This window comes from Aquila chrysaetos, chromosome 19 (genome assembly GCF_900496995.4).
Source record: "Aquila chrysaetos chrysaetos chromosome 19, bAquChr1.4, whole genome shotgun sequence".
Lineage (NCBI taxonomy): Eukaryota > Metazoa > Chordata > Aves > Accipitriformes > Accipitridae > Aquila > Aquila chrysaetos.
The window spans coordinates 15969646-15984118 of record NC_044022.1 but is presented as its reverse complement, the minus strand read 5'-3'; the positions used below and the strand labels follow the sequence as shown (position 1 = coordinate 15984118).

The window sequence follows — 14473 nt, the reverse complement described above, 5'->3', positions numbered from 1 at the left end:
ACAAAAAAAAGTCCTACCCAGCAGGATGAGACTATGGCTTCAAAAAAATTCAATAATTTAAATTTAATTTTAGATCTACAAGTGCTGCCAAGCACCACTTTATTTGTCAACAAAACATTTTGATTATTTGGCAGAACAAAGCAAGCTCCCTCCCTGCTTTCTCCACAGACATATTTGGCACCGGTTAATTTGTATGTCTTTAGACATATGTCAAGTCTGAAGCTGTTTCAAGCTTTAACCCCGCAGAACTTCTCTCTTTTATGTACTTGTTTTTCTTAAAGCAGTAACAGCAGCAAGTTAAAGCCAAGAAGGGATTCGATCCTGCAACGAAATGGTTAAAAATCAGACTCTGCTGATGTGTGCTTCTCTGATCCATTACATTTCTCGCAAGCTGAGCTAAGAGCTGAGCACCAAGTATCAACTGTAATATGATCCAAGAGTTTATGGAAAAAATAACTGCACATACCAAGCATGCACATTTAATAAGATTTTGTTTCCATTAAAATATTCGAGAAACATGATTTTTAAGATCTGCTTCTCTCTCTGACCGATTTTTAACGTTTCTCCTCCCCCCTCCCCTAGATACACACCTCCTTTCCAAAAACCGAACCCTTAAAAAAAAAAAAAAAAAAAGAAGAAAGAAAAAAGCAGTCCTACTGCAGGGAAGAGAGGCTTGAAAAACAACTTTGATTGGCACTTGGCCTGACCCACAGAGGAAGAAAAACAGTTTTTGGACAAAGAGCGCAAATATTTGAGCTCAGTGACTTACAGGCTTTCTTAGCATTTACAAGAACCGACCTGGTGCAAAATGTATCGGGAGAGATTGAATTAAAATAAACCCCAAAACGGCATCGCGTTCATCTTGGGCGCTCAGGCTCTGCGCATTTGCACAGCTCAGCAATTTTAATTCATTTGCACTGGACAAACAAAAAGCACCTCAACTAATGCTCCCCGTTACGCAGACGTGGAGAGGCGGTGGAAAAGCGACTGCACTCCCCCCGAAGCACAGGGGGTCTGCGCAAGGGAGCGGCTGCTAACCGTAGGGACGGGGTTTAGCGGATTACGGGGGGCAGGGGCTTTTCGGGTGCTTTTCTTCTATTTTTAAAGCTCTGATTTCGGGTGCCCCCGCACAGAGACTTGACGGAGATCGCGGAGATGAATTCTGCCGGTGAAATACGTGGATAAACTTTCCAAGCGCGGCTGGGCCCCAAGTCAATCCCCCCCCCCGTGCCATCGGGGAGGGCAGGTGCCCCCCAAACCCTCGGGGAAAGGGGGGGGGGGGGCAGCCCGGGGCAAGTGACAACCGTCCCGGGGGGGGGGAGGCGACCGGGGTGCGGGACCTGGCAGCCCCCCCCCCCCCCCCGCCACACCTGGGGCCGCGTCCCCGCCGCCCTCCGCCGCCCCCCGCCCCAGCCCCCCCAGGCACTCGCCTCCTGACAGCCCCCGTACCCCTCCCGGCACCGGCCCAGCTGCCCCGCAGCCCCCACCCCGCTGCCCCACAGCCGCCCCCCGCCGCCCCACTTCTCCTCACGCCACCGCCGCCCCCCCCCGCCGCCATCCCCGTCCCTGCCCCACCGCCCCGCTCCCCCGAGTCTCCACCTCACCGCCTCCCGCAGCCCCCTCGGCTCCCCCCTCTCCGCCTCGCCGCGCCTCCCCCCTCTCCCCGGTACCTGTCTCGGCACCTTCCGGCAATTGCCGCACACCCGGTACTGGCCGGCGGCGGAGGCGGCGGTGGCGCTGCCCACGGGGCCGGGGCCGAGGCGGTTCATGCTGGCGGGGGAGCGCGGCGCTGGCCGGGCGGGGAAGCGGGGGGAGGCGGCAGGGTGGCTCCGCGCCGCTCAGCAGCCCGCGCCGCCGGCCGCCCCCATCCTCCAGCCGCGGCCCCAGCACCCCGCTCCGGGCCGCTGCCCCCTGCGCACACCCCTGCGCGCTCCGCCAATCCGCGCGGGCCGCCCCGCCCACCGCCGCCGCGCCCCGCCAATCCCGGAGGCCGCCCGCCGCCGGCCAATGGGCAGAGCGTTCTCCGGCTCCCATCTCCAGGCAGCCTCCGAGCGGGGGCGGGCGAAGAGGCGTGGCCACCGCCGCCGAAGGGCGGGGCCGGCCGCGTCTCTGGGCAGCGTTCGGGAGAGAGGCGGGGCCGGCGCCTCGGCGCGTGCCTTCTCCCGGCCAATAGGGCGGGCCAGCGGGCGCTATGCAAACGAGGCGCGAGAGGCCCCGCCCCGGGAGCGGGGGGCCGCCGCCCGGCGAGGGCCGTGAGGGAGCGGCGGCCGTGAGGGAGCGGCGGGCGGCCCGGCCGCGGGGGCCCCGGCTCCCTCCGGCCAGTGCCCCCGCCCTGCTCGGCGGCGCTCCCCTCCGGGACGGTCCCGGGGGAGCCACGTTTGGGGGCGCGGAGCAGGGCAGGGCAGGGCGAGGGGTCACCGGTGTGATGAGGTGCGGGCCTCAGCCTCCCACCCCGCCTAGCTGCTGGCCCCGGGGCCGGGCCTCGGCCCGGGCCCAGGCCCAGGCCCAGGCGCAGGCCATCGTCCCGGGGTATCCCCCTCCCCAGAGCCGCGGATCCGTTAATCGTGGTGGGGGTGCTCGCTGCTGCCGGCCGGCCGAAGGTGTCCGGGGTGGGGGGGCTGCCTGCGTGGAGGACGAAGTGCTTTCTGCAAAAGTGCCCGCTCTGAGGCAGCTTGCGCATGTAGGGACAAGACTGCTCTGCTGCCAGGCAGAATAGGATTAGGTATTTGCTTTAGGGGAAGTTGGGAACGTTTGGAGCGCGCATGCGAGCGTGTGTGTGTTTGCCTCAGGTCGCCGGGATTGTTAGAAATGATGAGTCAGGTTTTCTAGGCTCCATGATAATGCACGGAGATGGAGTGTATAATTAGGACAGAGACAAATCTATAATCTGCAGCCTAGTATAGCTGGGGTATAAACCTCTTTTTTACATCATAGCATCGCTGCAGTTTTCCTTGTTTGTGTGCTCTTTAGCTTTAGATTTTAAATATGCATATATGAGCTTTAACATGAGTGGTCCCACCGATGTCAATAAAAGTTTATTTATTAAATGTCGAGCATTATATAATTCCTGTCTTGAAGGATGTTGGTATAGAACGCTTTGATTTTGTTATGGAAACAGAATGCTATAACCCCATGAAATTTCTAAGAAGATTTGGGGTGTTACATGCATTGTTTTCAAGGTTTCTCCTGGCAAAACAATTGTACATCAGCTGCTTGAGAACTGTGATCTGCTTTGCCTGGGTATACTTTCTATTTTTGCAAAATGAAGCGTTGTGTAATTTAGTCAACTGGCTGGCTAAAAAGGGCACAGTGCAATTAGTAATTTACATCTCTTAAAGGAGTCTAATTGAACCTAGATCTGACTGTCTTTGAAAACTACTGAAAAGTTTCTCAGATCAGGCTTTGCCACCGTAAGTAAAACCCCATCCACAGCAACATCCTCGTCCATCCTTCCTTCCCCTTCCATCTGTTTCCAAAGGGATCTTTTCCTTAGGCAGAGCTACCTTCAGCAGACGGGCGGGCACTCAGTGGATTCTGCTATTGCCAGTCAGTTCAGTGTGGAATGCATCCAAATGTTGCAGTCACAGGCAGCCATACAAAATGCTTGGAGAGGAATAAATGGAAGAGGTTTTTTTCCAAGCAGTGTAGTAGAAATGGCATCCCAACATGAGAAAAGAGTTTGCTTGAGCGCAGCCTGTGTCCAAATCCCACGTGCTGCAGCATGGTGCTATTAAGACAAGTGACAAAGGGGAGCCAAACAGGTTAGTTTCCATCATCTAATCTGAATGTAATGCTAAAATGTAAGTAAACAACAGGAATGATGTAAATGGCTTTTTATTTCTTGCTGAACTCCATGGTGTTATCTGAAATGAGAAGTTTTAAAAGAAGCAGAAGAGGATCGGAATTATTATAGCCACAAGCAATGGAGAGCTGACTTTTCAGCTCAAGTAAGATCACTTTGAGTCATGTGCTGTCAAAGTGCCTGGTTCAAAACTCAAACCCATTGGCAAGAATGGTAGCAGGCAAGTTTGAAACACAGATAAGAGAATGATTTCAACTGAGTTACACTTAATATTTAACACTGGAACATTGGCAAATACTCAGATTTCAATAATAGCATCCATTCATTTATTTTGTTTCCGCAGTAGCAAGTACACGTGACTGGACATCCTCAGAAATGTGGTTGGGTCCCATTCCTCTGCACTGAAATTATTTCCACCTTGAGTGAGAACTTCAGACCTTTAGCAAAGCCCATTAAAACTGGGAAAACTTTTCCACTAGCCAAGTGTGAAAGTTAGGCTGACTTGTAAGGCAGTTTAAAATTTGAGAAATTTGATATCTAGTCTCTGTTCTGCCACAAACTTCTTGTGAAAGGGGGCGGGACATGTTTGCCCAGATGCTTGAAGTATTTGGTTGACTAACCCTCACTTAAACCATAAGCACTTAAGTACCTTTGTGGCTCCCAGTCTTGCCTTTCAGTACTTTAGTATCTGAGAAATGTCAAGAGAAGCAGAAACTTTGAAAGTGTTTCATTGTTTTTGGAAACAATACAGCAAATGGAAGTTGCCTAAAATCCTTTCCTGCACTCAACAAAAATTCTCTTGGATACCTTTTCTGAAGTTCATTTTTTCCTCTGCATTTTCTTTTTGTAAAGAATTTTAATGCCTAATAGAGATCAGAAGTGTACCGAACAGGGCCAGATGAAGTTCTTGTCCAGTGTCAGTATTAGATAATTACAATATCAGAATTTTCAAAACACCTGAACTCTGTCTAGATGCAGTGTTTGGAAATGAACTGTTGGGATCCCCATGGCACTGATCCTGTAAAATGCCATGTATGGGCTCAGCTTACACCATCTGCAGAGTCCTGCTGCCTGCAAAGACTTGTGCCTCTGTGCCTGATTTTAAGCTCTTGGCTTGTTCCATTCTGAGTTAAACATGCATAAGTTCTGCAGAGTAAAAGCCTCTCTTTGTACAAGCTGGCTTTTTGGTGAGCATATCCACATTCTTGAAAGTTCTCCTTGTAAACTTATTTCTCAAAAGAAGTATTGCAAAAAACATTCAGTGCTCCCTTCACAGTTGTCTGGCAGTTTTTATGATCCACTTGCCATCTGCTGCTGTGGATTTCCTTCAGGTTTTGCCTAGTTACTGAGTTGTAAAGGAAAGCAGAATCCTGAAATTAAGAGGTAATTGAGTTACAAGCAGCCTGGCATCTTCACCTGCCTTGAAATTTTAAGAAGGCCATCAATTCTATAGACCCAACCAGTCCTCTCTGCTGAGGTCACCTAGAGAGGCTGTGAGTTTTTGCAGTGTATGGGAAAGGTGGAGATTTCTTTTTCTTGATGATACGGAGCATACTGGCTTGAGACCATTGCATCCTGTAGAGAGATTACTGACCTGCTGAGACAGAGTTGCACAAGTGGTTACTGGTTTAAACAGATTTTTATCATCAATGATCATAACTCTTGCAAAGTTTAAAAAACAAACACTATGATGAAACAACAAGGCAGGAACAAACTTCCAAAGGAAGCAGGGATTTCTCTGCCTCCTGAAATCATCAGATGCATTTTTGGCAGACACATTGCAGCCAGGCGTGGACTGCAGCCCTCGCCATAGGAGTGGATGAGATGTGACGGCCTTTGCTAGAAGGTCAAAGTTCTCCTAATGCCTTATGCAGCCTTCAAGCTAACGTGGTTCAAACAGGACGGCTAAGAGACATAGCTCATCCAAACATCAAGCTGCTTTCATCCCCCAGGACGAGCACTTATACTGGGGTTTAACAGCGTGATACCAGCTTTGAACTCCTGCTGGGGCTGCAATATTTCTGCCTGGAATTTCCTGAAGAGAAGGTTGAGCGCTGGAAACAATGCATCTCCACTGCCTTCCAGAAAGCATCGCACCCAACAACCATCCGCTGTACAACCAATCTGTGAGAGAGCACAGAGCGATAAGCATCTTCTTATTGCAAGAGCCATAAGAAGATGCTCTGTAGATTGACTGTACAGTGTTGACCATGCTGTGTGCCCTGGAAAAGTCAGCCTAGCTGCAGTGTGCGGTGCAGGTGTTACAGGAGTGCTCAGTAAGTCCACACGATGCTTCCCCAAGACGTGCACCTACTGTACAAGCATGCAGTGCTTTTGTTGTTCGTATATTAATGCAACAGATTGATGCTTCATGAAAAATTTGGATTGACAAGATCAAGGGCTGTAAAATCGAACTCATTATGCAGTGAATATGTTTGTGATTCACAGACCACCAGCAGCTTGGAGAGAGAGGAAGGGAGGGGGTAGCTGCCACGCAATAGCTCTGTCTGGATTGCTGCAAGACTAGAAATCCCGCATGAAATTAAAAGATCCTCAAGTTTTGCCCAGGAGCAGGAAAAGAGGGCATGCCTGAGCACCCAGCTCTGGAGCCTTACCCACTCTCCCTGTCTGACTGCCGTGATAAAGTGCTATGTGCATGGTTAGACGAAGTGATTGACACATGTCACATGCCTTACATTTAATGAGTCCATGAATCATTCAGTAAAGCCATACCGAACATGGATGCATAGGAAAATAGACATGGTTTCTCCAGGCTAAAAATCCAGCCCATGGCCATTATGTCAAACGAGTGATAGTCCTGCCTTCATTATCATAATTTTTGTTGCAGCATTTTAATATAATTTGCACAGGATTTATATTACTTTGTTAGGGGAAGGAAGGAGAGCAGATAAAGTTTGTGCCCTGAGTGATGTTACGCACACTTTGACACTGCAAAATGACTTCCCATCCTTGCGATTACACATCCTAATTTGCAAAATGAGTGTTCAGATAATTGCGTGAGACAGGGAGATGTGATAGTTTGTGGAATTCTTCCTTGAGGGTGGGGGTGCATGCCTTTTTCATTTGCAGCATTTAAACTCTGACTAGATAAAGCACTCAAAATTATGTTTATTGTAAGAAACAATTACGGCCTGGCCCAGGAGAGCTGAGCTCCCTGACCTAATAGGCCTTTTTAATATCTAATTTCTTTGACAGTTAAATAACTCTAAAAAGCATTAAATCACTACCCAACCAAGAAACCTCTTCTCTCTCTTTATGTTCTTCTGTGGTTTGCATGATAATTTGCTAAATATATTTCAACATGTTGTTTACTTCAGTTCAGCCTTCTGAGACCACACTGGCCAATGCTGCGAGCCTGTAAGTAGGGATCATCTGGAAAAAAATAGGTTATGCTTCGAGTTAATTTTGGAAATATTTTGGCCTGTACAATTTTTGGGAGTGATACAGCAGGGAAATGCATTAATTGAAAAAAAAATCTGAAAGGCAGGAGAAAAGTAGCCTGGTCTTTCTCCCTGGAAAAGAATTGCAAGCAATCCTTTGCAATGTATTCATATTAATATTTAAGATAGTCCTACTGAGCAGATTTAACGACAGCAGCAGACTATCTTTGGTGACAGAAACGCATCTCCCCTCCAGGACTGGAGATGGAGTTCACGGAGCAGACACGGATGCCTGGGGTCGTACACACGGAGCAGGGACAAGTCTGGGTCTCAGCACCGGCTGCGCAACTGCGACCTGAGACACCAGCCGCAGCACTGGGAAGGATGTGCCCGAAATTTCATCCCTCTCCTAAACATGGGTGCCTGCATCAAAACTGCAGTTATGACATCTCTGTGAGATGTAGGTGTCCCCCAGTGCCGTGGGCCTGGGTCCGGGTGGCAAGATTTCCTCGAGAAGACAGAGAAGTGCTGCTGGCCTTTGGCTGGGAAGTGGGAGCTTCTGCCTTGGCTCCCAGCTACATCGCACATCACTGGCGAATACAACCTAACCATGACACTGCAGGTCAGGCCAGTTAAAAACACTTTGAGCTCTCCTTTTGCAGCCAGGATACCATGAGGCCAAGAGTTCAAAAGCCAAGGAACCAAAAGAAGTCAAGCAGGAGGTAGCTGGTTCAGATACCTGCTGGTTGGGGAGGTGAACTGAAAACTGGGGTTTTGCTGCCTGGTTCCTTCTACTGCTTTGGCTCAGTTCTGTGCCCGGCCAGTGCGAAGGACACAAATGTCTTTGTTTGGCTGAAAAAAACAAAAATTTCTCAAGCAGCAGAACTTGTCTGTTCATACTTTGCAAGTGAAACACATGGTATGGCATGATGCCACATTAAGGATGGAGCTGATCAGTGAAATTAGCTTCCTGTATTCACTGGCAATGTTATGACTTTCATTATTTTCAAATACAAAATACAAATACAAAAACCAAATGCAAAACTCAGCAGCTTTTGGGATATGGCACATGATTTAGGTCCATTTCCCATTGAAGCCCCCGAGATATGAACATAAGTATGTTAAAAGATCAGGCTGAATTATGGCACAGTTTTATTCTTTGTTTACAGACAAAGAAGAGCTGAAGTGCTGAAAGATTTGCATCTGTTACATACTTGGCTTATTTTGATTTAAAAATGTTTTTACCCTGTTTCATTATTTTTCTGATGGTTACACCCTGAAAAAACAGAGTGTTAGTGCAAGCGGGATTTTCTCAGAAGGTACCACACTTAGAAGCAATTAGGGGTGTGAGTGAAGGCAGTTAGCACATGGGATCTTCCCCAGCAAAACAGGCTAAGTGCTGAAGGCTTGTTTGCATGGCATGTTTCTTCTTTCATCAATCGCCATCTGGATGCTGGAGGCATCCCTGGACAGGAGAGGTCCCAAATTTCGAGATTTAGCCTTAAAGAAAGACCCCTGCAGGGGAGCTGGCTGACTGAATCAGCAGCACAGTGTGCTTGTGCGGAGCCATGCAACTCGCTAACCTTGGCACTTCGGCCTCCCTCCCTCCTGCGCGGCCAGGCGGTGCCCGCTGTGATAGACCAAAATACAGCAAGCAGGATGGGCCCAGCCATCTGGCGCTGCAGAGCGAGAGAAAAGGAGCAGCATCTTCCCTGGACCGACACCAGCCAACTCCTTTCTGCTCCCATCTCCTCTAGCCTGCCTGTTTGTCTGCCGCCGGATGGAAATGCATGACTCCCGCATGTAGATTTTCCTTTGAAGACTCTCTGACCTATTTCAGCCTGGCTTTGCAGTAGGCACAAGCTCTATTCATAATGTCAGGAGAGGGGAGAGGGAGGGTCGGTCTAGAAGGGAAAAAAAAGGGTGTAAGCGATGCACCTTGCTCCGCAGGTGAAGCCCTGGCAGTCGCAGCTTCAGCGCTGGAGCCCCCCGAGCTGGAAGTGGCAGAACCCAACTCCTGCTTGGGCAAATAAATGAATAATAACAGGGGTCACTGCATCTTGCTCTGCTAACTGCCAGATTCATCTGGTATAAGTGAACCTCAGGCACACAGACCTGACTATTTACTATCACCACTGAAGCATTTATATTGGTGAAGATTCAGGAGAATGCTGGACAGCAGAGGCAGAGAAATGACTGTTTTATAGGCAGAGCGATGCCTTTGTACAGCACAGGAGCATGATCTGAGTTGGAAAACATAAAAGGATTGTATTTCCACAGCAAGGTCATGTCTTAAGAATTTTATTCATCCTCATTTCTATTAAAATGTCCTTTTACAGGGAGAAATGACTTCTTTTAGTCGTGTTGTATTGCTTTTGAAACTTAACCTTCCTTTAGCTGGGCTCTGTAAATCACTGGAAATCATGGATTTTCTTGTAAACAGACTGCAGATCAGCTTACTTTTTTGTATTATTTGGCTCCCTCATTTCAGAAACAGTATGGGCCAAATTCTTCCCTGGCATAACTCCAGTCCTCGTACTCCTATTCTGAGAATGCTGGGCCAAATTCCCGCTCCCTGTTTTGTCGATATATGTTCAGAGCCACTCTGCTGTAATCACTGGAGCGACATATCATTAACAGTAATGTACTGCTGAGCAGAATATAGCCCTCTATAAATATCACTTTGGTCAAGGGAAGTAAGGAAAATAATGCTGAATGTGGCCTTAAGCATATTACTTACTCTGTTGAAAGATCATTCTCTCTTGGCTTAACTTATTTCAAGCATGACAGTCCGGGAAAAAAGTATATCTGTGAGTGAAATGAGACTCAATGAGAGTCAATAAGACCCGATGTATTGTGGTATTAATAAATGTTTATTTGTGCTGAAGCATGCTAAACCTCAAAGGCTGGATATAAATATCAATGTCTATTGAATTTCAGGAAGAGATGGCTGGTGGTAACCATGCTCGATGTTGTTCTGCAATACGTAATCTGTGTTTACACAGGGGCTATTCATAGGCACGTTCCTGTTGGTAGGCAGAGAATTTGTCTCTTCCTAGTCAGTTTATGAGAAGTGAATTTCTCCCCTTACTTCCCTGACAGGATCATTAGTTTCCCTTTGAGTAAAGTAGCAGTGATGTGCTACCGTGCAAGTAAAGTGTGAGCCGAAAGCGCTGGAGAAAGAATGCCAAGAAGTCCACCATGGGATGAGGGTAGTGCTTGGTTAAAGGCAAAGGGGGTCCTGGTGCCTCAAGCAAGCTCCTGCAGCTGGTGGGCAAAGCATCCCCCATGCAGACTGGGGACCCTCCGAACCTCTGCAGCGACTTCTCCCTGTGACAAAACATGGCATGCATGCATTTAATCAAAAAACGTGTCATAAGCGGTGGCGACAAGTCATACTGCAACAGAAGGATGTGGTTTATAAGCGATGTCTGTAATATGACTAAGCTAGGGGAGGCAGAAGAAAGTGACTGGTAACTGTTTGTCAGTGTGGTGAACAACTTGCGACTGTGCCAGGTAATTTTGTCAGTTGTGTTCTGAGCCGCCACGTGCAGCTGTTGTTAAAGCATCGCCAACTTGTTTGGCTATGGGTGGGAGAGAGGGGCACAAGTGAATAAATCATGCCTTCGGGTTTGCAGACTTGTAGCTATCTGCCCCAAAGCAGAGAAACTGACATTTAATCTGAAAAATACTGGACAAAATAGTTGGTGTCTGGTAAAAAAAAAATTGACGCATGTCCTCTCTGCAGCATGTTTTCCTTTTGCCCACCGGGATGATGCATGTGACAGATTATTCAGAAACAAGAAGGGACGCTGGTCGGCCGCTGTGGAGGCACCTGTCTTGGGTGGGCATCATGGCAGCAATGAAAATCCTCAGTGCTAAAAATAGTTATCTTCCCAAGCTGCCTGGTACCCAAACCCTAGTCTCCACTGTCTCTGAGTGCTGAGGCTCACCCTTAAAACAAGGCACCGGGGGCTGGGACAGCTGACTGCTGTCTTCTGGGGCTGCCACAGACTTTTTGTGTCTTCTTTTGTGTGAGAGTTATTCTCTAGAGACACGATGCTCACTGGCATCCAGCTTCATCATGAAAAACAGCCAGGATCTGCAATTCTGTGAAACTGGATTCTCCTTTCCCACACCTGGAATTGCTTTGGAGGTCTTTAAGCTTTATTAGTTATAAAGGACAGCATGAGGCACTGGAGAATCAGACCCCATCTGCCTCCAGATACTTCCTTTCAAGGCTTCCTGAGGTACATGGAGATCCACTCATGCAAGGTGCTGAAGGGTGAAAATAAAAGTCCAGAAAGAGCAGTTATCGGTGGAGTTATCAAAGAACAGTGCCTACACTTGATAAGCTGCAGAGAAAGTAAGACAGGAAAGTACTGAAACTGAAGACAAAGCTGATGTGGCTGCTGAGCTCTTGATAATGGCATCAATGGGAACTGCTCAACAGATCATGCACAGCGTATCTGAAGTTAACTGAGTGACAGACGGAAATAAATTTTATTCTTCTCACCAAGAAAGGCAGTGTGATAGTTTTAGTGTGATCTCATTTTTTTCTGCTATCAACACTTTCCTGCAGTTCATGCTAAAGTGATTAGCCAAGGCAGGGTTTCCTAGGAGAGCTACAAGGCCTGGTAGGACAATAGCCATCTAATCAGCTGCCACTGGTTAGTGCAGAGGAAAAGCTGAGCGGCAGATTTTTCCTCCCCCTCAGTACCATGGTTGCATCCATCCCTGAAAGCTGGTGTGCCATCAGAAGAGAAGAATACTTCTTGTCTTGGGTAAACCAAGGCATGGCCATAGCCTGTGTCCAGACCTCCAAGCTTGTGTTCCCTGGAGCTTGTACTGACACACAGGACAGTTGTGTCCTGGAGCTGGTCCATAAGCAGAGCCAGTTAGCTTCCCCGATACTGGGCTGAATGTCTGTCCCTCTTCCAGCCCCCGAGCAGAACTGGTGAGCAGCACCATGGGCCTCCAGCCCATTGCATGGTGCTGCTGTTCAGCAGACAGCCTTCCCTGGAAGGACAAAGAGCTGCCTGAGAAGAGCCCATAGGAAGGCAGGCAGGGCCTGGGTCTCTGAGTTATCTTAAATGTCTTGCCTTAGTTGCTGCAAAATTTCCAGGGGGCTTGGAGTTAAGGCAATCTATTCTGATGCCAGGCTTCCCACGGGCACTGAACCTGGACACCGGCTGTTGGGTGCTTTACTGGTCTGCAAAGTTCACATTTGGACCTGAACACACCCACGGTGCGGCAATGGTGTGACGGGGGTTTCCAGCCCAGACTCCCATGTGCTGCAGCTGAAATGTGATAGCTGAAATCAAAAATGGACCTGCTCGGTGCAACAGCATTATGGACATGCAGTGGGCTTGCCATTTTTCCACTCGGTCTCTTGCAGAAGTATTAACACGCTTTGTTCTTCATCTTTTAAGAAGATGGTAGAAATGCATGCTGCGTGCTTTTTATACCACTGAAGGCATTGGCAAGTGAGTGGGGTTTGCTGAAGAGCTATTCAAAGCTGCTGGCTGAAGTTAGATGGATGTTCACGGTATAATGAAACCCAAAGGTGGCGTGCATCTGGCAGAATATCCTGAGCAGCACCAAAAGACTTGCATTAGCTCTTGCATAAATATGCATTAGAGGTGAGAAATCCCTGAATAGTTGTGTTTAACGCTTTCCTTTCCACTTCTGTTATGCCTCTTGCCTGTGAAGATCGACAGGAGACTGGCAGTCTAGAGTGGCTAGCAACTTTTCTCTTAGATTAAGAAGCAAAAAAGTAGAAAACAAGTAGACCCTCCAGAGGTGAGGACAGGCTCTCTGCCATCGCAGGCAGTATTCAAATGACACTGCAATCAAAACCGTACTTCACAGCAAGTGAGGTCGCAGCAGTGAATTTGAATGAAACTGCAGGAAGAGCTGGACATTTTAAACAAACCCTGCACCATTTCTAGGTCTCCTGTGGCTTATTTGTATGGCCCCTGCTCCAAAGTTTCCCCATGGCCAGAGGCTGCAGCGCCGCGGAGCAAGAGTCCCGCTGGTAATTGCAGAGGTCAGGCGAGTGCAAGGGCTTTGGCTTCTGGCTGGCGAAAATGGGACTTTCAAGCCGCAGATGAGAAACAGCGATACTGAAACTTCATCTGAGACAATCGCTACCAGGAAGATGAAACCAGCAGTTAAGGGTGTCGGCATGAAACGAAGCAGCCAGTCAAAGAAGCACGTTGGCTTCAGGCACCTATGAACAAAAGGCCATTTCATGAAGATGATGCCTTGGGAACAGTGCTGGTGGGGGGAGGAGGGCAGAAATCAAAGAGCGGGCAAAAAATAAGGTGGCTGGATATCAGTGGACAGGGTGACTCCAAAGGCCGCCAGTCCTCCCAGCTGAGATGAATGGTTTCTTTCTATTTACGTAGATCCCTATGCAGAAAAACTTTATAAGTATGATCTAAGCAGTCACAGACATTTTGGCGCCTGGGTTGTTCCCTCCTCCCACTCTAACAAGCAGGGCTTGACCCGGGTGGTGAAACGCATCCCGCAAGCTCTGCACGTTGCACCCCACGCCATGCCGAGCCCCGTGCGCTGCACAGACTGCCCTTCGCCTGCCATTTTGTACCCGGGCTCCTCCTGAGGAGCTGCCTGCAACGGGGTGACCCCATCACTTGGAGGGAGGGGATGAGGGTATCACCCTGCTCTGCCAGGGCTACAGACCTCGACCGTATCCCACACACCCTTTACCATGCATCGCCGCATGCATTTTGCTTTGAATTCAACAAAGCCAGCAGAGCCTCAGCTGCCGTCCCAAGTTGAGCGTGTGCTGAAGTGCTCTGCGAGCAGCCAGCTGAGTCATAAGCCGATCTAGCAGTTCCTATTCAAAGGCTGCTGTCTCTGCCCTTGTGGAAAATGCATTTATTGTTTTGGTTTTTTGCTTCTTTGTGCTAAGGTTCAAGCAGCACTTTACTTGTTATTGCATGTAATGGTTTGTACGCGGCACACCAGCCCAGCGAGATCTGATGCTAAGATACAGGCAGCGCCGGGACGGAGCAGGTACCCTTGGTGGATGGAGCACAGCACAGCGGCTGGAGCTGCACTGTGCATCCCCCCAGCATCAGATAAACTGGGAAACTCATAAAATACCAAGGTAGGATGGATCTGAGCGTAAAGCTACTGAAATGAGCGATTTGACTTTCTAACCTCAAGACTGAATTTATCAAATTGTAAGGTAACAACAAGCTTTTCTCCCTGCAGTCTCAGGGCGTCCTATGCAGGTGGGTGA

The 14473-nt window shown here is 48.7% G+C and overlaps 1 protein-coding gene across 2 annotated transcripts in view; it reads right to left on the bottom strand.

Moving 5' to 3' along the window:
• SESN3 (sestrin 3) overlaps positions 1-1903 on the bottom strand; it is a 44876-nt gene extending 42973 nt beyond the window's left edge. The window contains exon 1 of one of the 2 annotated variants that reach the window (XM_030042656.2): positions 1671-1903. In XM_030042656.2, the coding sequence (XP_029898516.1) occupies positions 1671-1769 (99 nt within the window). In that variant the 5' untranslated portion in view covers positions 1770-1903. The remainder of the gene's footprint in view (positions 1-1670) is intronic. The other variant, XM_030042658.2, reaches the window with a different exon arrangement.
• Between the last annotated feature and the right edge of the window lie 12570 nt (positions 1904-14473).